A 7,922-nucleotide genomic window follows, 5' to 3' on the forward strand; every position below is an offset into this window, starting at 1 on the left:
CTAAGCTATTCTACCCCGTCGAGATGCCAAATGAACAATTTGTGATTCCTCCTCATAAACCCTATCCTTTCCCGCCCATTACATTTCAAAGTTCTTCAATTCATATCATGACTCATGTGATGTGCGAAAAGAAAGTGAAAAATGAATCAAGAGCATGTAAAGTTAACGCCGTGCTAATATATATATCACAATGATGAATGAATCGAGTATGTTTTTTTTTCTGTTCCCTTCTTGAAACATATTTTTTCATCAGTGGCTTTTGTAGTCACCAAATTGGTCATCGGAAGACCAGTCCATGCTACCCATGTTATGGTTCTGGTGGACGTGGTGCTGAGTAGCAGCTGCTGTGCTCGCTGCATAGAAGTCTAGCAAATCTTGTGCGGAAACGCCGGGAAATCCATTCATGTGTGGGATTTCGCCAAACAGAGCACTAGGCGCATTGCTGGAGACCGTGCCTCCAGTGGACGAGGGGAAGAGTTGGAAATCGGCCGAGTTGCCAAGTTGCGGGTTGCAATTGGCGGGGACAAAGTCTTCGAAGCCTTCGTCTACATCACGCATCGAGGTTGGAGTGTAGAGCATGGTGTTCCCGTGACCGACGGGGGAGATATGTGGGATTGGGTCTGCGGCGAAAGGGACACCTGATGTCTCAAAGCCGTTAATTGCCCGTTGGTAGAAATCGTGGGATGGGGTGGGAATCTGAACGTTGGCGCTGTAAAGATCTTCATTCTCAAACAGGCTGAAGTCAACGTTGTTGTTGTTAAAGTCTTGGAAGTTATCCTGGAAATGGTCTTGGCCAGAGAGAGTGTTGGCAATGTATGGGGATTGGCCATCGGAAGAGACTGAGCCAGATTGGTGCATGTCAGAGATGGGGGAGTAGTCGAGCTGCAATTGCTGATTTGGTGCAAATATGTCCATATCCGAGGAGTTGTAGTCTGGGAAGTTCAGGTGGTTTTGATTATCATTCCAGGCTGACATTTCATACCCGGTGTTCATGTCAAAATCATCCCCATCAGGAGTAGAAACATTGTTTCCATCACTGCTTGGGGTACGGATGTTGGTAGTCTGGGGAGTTGGCAGGCCATGGTTGCTGGTTGGGGCACCATGCTCTGAGCGGTTCTTTCCATTGTTTTTGGATCGAACGTATTCCCAGCCGTGAGCTTTCTCCATATGCTGCTTGCAATTGGATTCACGCTTCGATCTATATGGGCAGGGTTTAAAATGGCACTCGTATAAAGGAGGAGCCTGAGAATGTTTGTCATTGTGATGGCGGTCCATTTCCTTCTCCGTGGGCCAGCCATATTCGTGGTATTTGCACGATTCAACAGGGCACTTCCAGGGACGAGAGTGAGTCTTCTCGTGCTTGGTGAGGTCACATGGGCGCTTGAATTCTTTGTCACATCCAGCTTCACGGCAACGTTTTGGTGCGAGCTCAGCTGCTGAAGCTGAGCGCTTCCGGCGAGCCATTGACCGCATAATTGCTTCGTCATCCTCGGCCTCTTGGCTTAAGGACCGCTTGAATCGCATGGCTTCTTTACTGTCTTCGTCTTCAAGTTCGATGGGAAGGCCGGTGGCAACTGATATGGCCTTGCCGTTCTTCTTTACTCGAACTAGTTCAGCGGGACGGCCGTTTTTGGTGAGTCCACCATGAAGTCTGACTTCATCGGTTCTATGAATAGAGGTTAGTAAGGGCTGTCCAGAAAAGGGATGAAGTGACAGGTGAACATACGGTTCAGGATCCATCTCGTCCAATTTCTCTCCTTTGGCTTCCCTCTCTTTTGCAGCTTGAACTTGTTGTGCGTACTGCTTAATCTGGTCGATGAGATCGACAAAGTATCCGTTAGTATAAGGTCGGTCGTGAGGTCTGGTTTGTTCGCGTTCGCTCAAAAATTCCACGGTCGCTTGGATACACCGGATTGACGTGAGGCAGAAATCAAGGTACAAGGCGGCGGTCTTGGTCCTCTCCTTCAAACGCGAAAACCAGTGAGCAACTCCCCCAACAACATCAGTTTGGATATCACTTACAGGTGCCATAAAAATCAAAGTCTTCTCAAGATCCCGAAGGCATACTATCTCCTTGGTATGAATTCTTCTGGGGCAGTCCAGTACGATTGGGTAAAATTCTTTCAAGGACGGCTTTGCGAGCAGTGGCTTCAAGATATGCTCGTGGATGCGGTTGGTGGCCCGCGCACTGAGTCTGGGAAGACTCTCGATTGTTGAAGACTGGGCGGCGGCAGACCTAGTTATAGCTGATGCTGCAACGATAGACTTGGAGCAATGGTCATCAGTGACACTAGTGGAGCACTTGTCTGCAACCTTCTTGCCCGATCTAGAGTCAATAGAGGATCCCAGAGCACTGTCTGAGTATCTGGCAGGCCGGCGGTTGTGCCGTGGGCGGAGGGAGCGTCGTCCAATTGATGGAGACTCCTTGGACATTGGTCCATCCATGATGGAACCGTATGATTTGGTCGACGGTGAGCCGACGGTGTGATCTAGAAATCCTTGGGGGACTGGGTTTGCCTCGTCAGGAAAGGACTGTCGGTCAGAAGGAGAACGTTCTTCAACGGCAGCGAGGCCTCGATCAATGTCTCCAAGAGTTAAGGCAACACGACGTTTGTGTGCATCGACAACATCTTCGAGTGTGGTTTGAGAACGGCGAGGGAGGGCAGGGACTTTGAACTGTTCAGGTAGCTCTTCGTCTGGAGTAGTGGGTGAATGGAAGGTGGCTCCTTTGCGTAGGGACATGTTGGTCTTAACGGTGGGACGGCCTGACGCACTGGACGAGGGAGTCAGAGCAGGCGATGTAGTCTTTGTAGTTCGGCGGGGGTGGTTGAAGGACATGGTGGGTGGTGGGTGGCCAGGTGTGGTGTGGGTTCCGAGTATGTTGGTAAATGCTTGACTACTAGGATTCATTGATTAGCCCTACTGTAAGAGATCCTGTTTTCATGCAAGTGCCAAGTGAGTCACAGATCGATTCGAGTAGTCAGGAATGAAGTCGGGAAGAGATCGAGGTGTCCGCATGGAGAATAGTTCACCGAGGATGAAGCAATTCGACCACTTTTTATATATAGGGCTGATTCGTCAATCCGACGCTCGCCGATTGACGCTTTGGGTGAAACAGAGATCTGGGGTCGGAGAGACAAAAGTAGACATTGGATGCATACAATACTGGGGGATATGCGAACAGTTCTGCCGTTGATGGTGAGCTCTGAGCAATCGTCCTCGGACGAGAAGATGAGTGTTTGCCGTCGGGTTCGTCTCATTCAATGGACGACGATGATGGAAGACAAGAAGATACTGATGAGGCTTAGAGTTGAAGAAGAAGACGACAGCTAGACACGGCGGGGGGGACGGCGGTAGGTAAGGTCAGCTGTTGCCTGGAGGGTGAAGACGAGTCCCAAGTATATAGGGATACGATAGTCCGGCGGGCTCTGGCTCTCAACGGTGCCCTCAAGAAATCTCTCGGCCGGGGGAGATTATAGGCAACGCAGTGTGGACTCGTGGCCGGAGTTGGGGATTTTGGTGTGATGGAAGGGCGAAGAAGCAGAATATGGAGGAAGAGGAGGAGGAGAGCGTGGTGAGATGAGGTCGAGGGCGGCGGATTGCCTAACAAATCCGCCTTCCCAGGTTGTGCATGACTGCTGCCTGGAGTCACAGCGATGTGCTCGCTGCCCTTGCGGATGATTGCCGCTGCAGCAAATGGGAATGTTGGGGGGTATCAGGGGGAAAGCGCACTTGCTCTAATGAGGCCTAGTCTATACTATTAGACGCTACGAGTACGGTACGGTACGACAGGGGCGAAGTTATTGCGCCGCTACCTTCTCTGTTTGCTTCAAGGTAAAAAAGTATTTTGCTAAATCATGCTGGAAAATACGTCAATTAAGATGCGCCAGATGCACGAATATCCCGTGTTCAGGGCCTCTTTTCCCTCTTCCCCATGGCAGAAGCAGAAAGCCTGGCGGCAAACAAGTCGGCACGAGGTCACATGGATTAATAATTGACCAAAATAGCAGCCCGGATTATTATGTCAAAGTACTAGTGCGGGTGCTGGTTTGAGCATCCATCTCAGATTCTCAATCAAGTGGAGTGGAGTCACTTATCAACCGTGGATCGTTCGATAATCTGGTACAGTAGCGCTGTCAGACACGGTCTTCCGTTATCCCGATTTCATCACCGAACCATCAAGACCTGAAGAGCCTCATGTGGCAGGACAACCCCCACCAACACCAGGGGAAGGGACCATCTTCGGACTCCCACTGCAGTTCTCAGCCACCACCGGTGTGCGCTGGTCGACATTCCACTCTAATACGGATCCTCAGACTACACGCTTGGGAGAAGCCATATCTTGAACAAATATACACGCATCAATCACAGTCTTGGAATGCCGGTGAACAGTTCAAGGCCCGCCGGCCGGTAAGTAAACGCTGAATATTATTTGCCTCCTGGTCCTGCTCCGCAAACCCCACGCTTCTTGGCTGCATTCGCATCCGCATTCGTTACCGGTCCCCAATCGAGTTGAGCGTTTGTCGTTGTACCGTACCCAGCCCAGCCCAGCCTCACCGAGTACTTCTCTGGGAAAGCGGACGTACGAGCAAGTCCACCTTTTCGTCACATCTGTAAATTACTTGTACTTTTCCATAAAATCATACAGTACAATTAATCAAAACAAGCGATACTTCGTATTGATATCCGATCAAGATCCATCCGTGCTCACATCTATTGAATATTGAAACTTGCCCACGTCAAAGTTCAAAGCTTCTAAGTAAAGGCTTCACCTGTAATGGCCAGATCGCTTCACAGGGCTGAAATACAGTAACATCGATCGGACTTTTAAGCCAATAATCTTCACTTGATTTGGGCAAGACTTTCCTTTTCAGGAATCGAGTCATTGCATACTTATAATTTACAACGAATCGGCATCGTCCCCCGCCTCCCACTTGATGAGTCAAACAGCTGTCAGCTACACTCCACTCCGTACTCCTTTGCGGCACTGTCGGAAACGTCTTTCTCTGCCACACCCGACGCCCTCGACGCCGTAAAGCCACATAAAACCCTCACACTCCGTGACGGCATTTCTGGAGATCTGGTCATGCAAATGCGCGAAGGATTGCTTGCCGCCCTCACGCCCTCGAAATCTGTCCTCTGCCCTGCGCCTCTGCCCTTTGCCCTCTGCGCGCAAGAGCAACAGGAATCACAAACATCAAAATCCCTCATTACTCGCCAGCCCTATGAGCAGGCAGGAAAACAAGTGGAGTCAGTGGACACGGGTTTCACTTTAGCTGCGGGTCTGGGTGAGACGATGCTGGCAATTTGTTTCTTCATGCTGTGGATCGAGTTGTTTGCTTCAGCTTCTCGTGCTGTGTTCATGTGTTCATCGAATCAAGCAATCCTGCTGTTGTACCGAGTATATCAACTTCGAGCTCATCTCAGAACGGGACGTTCACTAATTGAGAGTCCTGGAATAGAAGAACCCAACTTTTGGTGCTTATTAGAGATTTACAGCATCAATTTTGACTAGAAGGATCATTACGATCTTGAAAAGGACTGCAGGAGCAATTGCAGATAAATGAAGCATAAATTGCAACTATTCCTTCCCCTATCAAGCTTCAGCTTCTATCAGAGTTATCGGCCAGTCACGTGCAATCGAGCCTATCGATAATCATCGTCGCGTCTGTCTATCGCCCCCGCGTTTTTATTTGAACGTCAATAAACCCATCCCATCCCCTCCCAAATGCCTCCATGACAGACCTCGCAAGTGTCCTCCCCGGATTTCCAACCCAGCAATATGCACGACTCCTGCCAAAACTCGAGAAGAATCTGGTTACAACCACAGACCTCCTCACACTCGATTGTGTTGAGGTAGCGAAACGCGCTCAACTCCCACTCTTAGACGTGAAGAGACTATGTAATGCGGTTCTTGAGGCGCTACAGCAGAACTTGGGGATAGCTGGGGCCGATAATGAAGCGCAGGGCTCGTCGACGTTGAAGAAGTCTGGAAAAGACATCGTCAGCTCTTGGAATACTATCAGTACTCTAGACGATGACCTAGACCGTGCATTGGGAGGTGGGATCCCCATAGGTTATATCACAGAAGTCACTGGCGAAAGGTATATAAGATATCCTACAAATCAACTACCACATAACCAAACTAACACCCCACAGTGGCGTAGGCAAAACCCAATTCCTCCTCACGCTCCTTCTATCAGCCCAACTCCCAGCTCCCCACGGCCTCTCCAGCTCCGTCCTATACATATCCACCGAATCCGCCCTCCCCACAACCCCGACTCTCCCCAGCTCCTGCGCACCCACCCAGTCCTCACATCCTCTAATCCAAAACCCACGCTCGACAACGTAATCAGCATCGTAACCCCCGACCTCGAATCCCAAGACCATATCCTCCGCTTCCAAGTCCCCGTCGCCATCTCGCGCCACAGCGTCCGCCTCATAATCCTCGACTCGGTCGCAGCAAACTACCGCGCCGAATTTGAGCGTCCCGGCGGAGTAGGAAACGGTGCCAACATGGCGCAGCGAAGCTCCGAGCTCATCAAACTAGGCCAGTTACTCCGCACCATCGCACGGGAGCACAACATCGCAATCGTAGTCGCAAACCAAGTCGCGGATCGCTTCTCCAATACCAGTGGAAGTGTAGGATCAAGTCCAGTGCTGAACCGAACCACGCAAAGCAGTCCCCTAGCAAGACGAAGCGCAGGCACAAGCACAAGCCCATCGAGCTCCCTAGCCGCACCCCCTCCAACGCCTTTCGCCGGCACACCTGACCCCATGTCCCTCGACCACCAACAGCGGTGGTTCACAGGCTGGGGCGATGATCCTCACCCCTCCCCCGTCTCGCTGCAGAACCTCAAAACCCCAAGTCTCGGCCTAATATGGACAACACAAATCGCATTCCGCATTGCCCTGATCAAGAAACCCGTCTATGGCCCAGGTCTCGTGGCAGATGAGGAGGAGCTCGTGCTGCAGAAATGGCGACGTTGGATGAAAGTTGTATTTGCGCCGCACGTGGCAGCGAGTGGACCTGGTGTGCAAGGGGCTGTTGAGTTTGAGATTAGGGGAATGGGCATCGCTGCTGTCGGAACAAATCGCGCTGTTGACGTTGGCGAGGAGGATGGTATTCTGCCGACATAATTAGGGGGGTTGATAATAAATGTAAAGATTCAAATCTAGCGGCTTGCCTGCAGTATCATGGCTTTGCACTACATGCCCACGTAAGCACACTGTTGTGTTAGAAAATAATGAACCGGTTTAAGTCAGGAAGGAAATCCTGAGTCTGATGTGAGACTGACTGATAAAAAAGCCACGTAATCAAGATGCAACCAGCAAATATCTCAGCGTTTCTCAAATCATCTACTAGTACAAGTAAATTTACATATAACCAAAGAATCTTCTCACATATACATACAGTACTTACACCAGACATACAATACAGACTCCATCCATATCCCCGTACTCCAAAGTAAACCATCAAGCCAGCCAGCCATCTAAGCTCACATCCCTTCTTTCTCCAGTCCAGTCCGGATCTAGATCCCGCAAATGCCTCCCTCCCGACCGAGCAACCTAATCAATCCTCTTGAAACTTCCAAGTACCTTCTTCCAACCTCATTTCCAAGTTTCCACACGCACTGATTAATCGACCAAGGAATCTGAACTGAAGAGCCATCTTTCTTTCCTTAATGCTGTATATGTATAATTCCCCGACCGCAAGCAAGTAAGACTCCATTTCCTCCATGCCGCAAGCTCCACTCGGTACACGGGATCCTTGAGGTAAGATTTCAAGGTACGCAGAGCCAGCTTCCGAGCTCGCCGCCTGAAACGGTATGCCGAAGGGAAGTCTTGAAGTCCGGGGGCTCGGATTATCTTGATTTCGGGGTAGTAGACGTGCCACGAATCAAGGCATATCAATAGCGCGG

The 7,922-nt window shown here is 50.4% G+C and overlaps 2 protein-coding genes across 2 annotated transcripts; one reads left to right on the top strand and one right to left on the bottom strand.

Moving 5' to 3' along the window:
• Nucleotides 1-249: 249 nt before the first annotated feature.
• ace1 (Zinc finger transcription factor) lies at nt 250-2,838 on the bottom strand (the record flags this gene model as incomplete). The annotated part of the gene is made up of 2 exons (XM_031153374.1): nt 250-1,666; nt 1,727-2,838. The coding sequence occupies 2 exons, from the start codon at nt 2,836-2,838 to the stop codon at nt 250-252; spliced, it is 2,529 nt and encodes an 842-aa protein (XP_031001511.1).
• Nucleotides 2,839-5,736: 2,898 nt separating this feature from the next.
• On the top strand, nt 5,737-7,140 carry rhp57 (DNA repair protein rhp57; the record flags this gene model as incomplete). Its single annotated transcript, XM_031153375.1, has 2 exons — nt 5,737-6,104; nt 6,168-7,140. The coding sequence occupies 2 exons, from the start codon at nt 5,737-5,739 to the stop codon at nt 7,138-7,140; spliced, it is 1,341 nt and encodes a 446-aa protein (XP_031001512.1).
• Nucleotides 7,141-7,922: the final 782 nt, after the last annotated feature.

The sequence above is a fragment of the Lachnellula hyalina genome (assembly GCF_007821495.1).
Source record: "Lachnellula hyalina strain CBS 185.66 chromosome Unknown contig00236, whole genome shotgun sequence".
NCBI classification, from domain to species: Eukaryota; Fungi; Ascomycota; class Leotiomycetes; order Helotiales; family Lachnaceae; genus Lachnellula; species Lachnellula hyalina.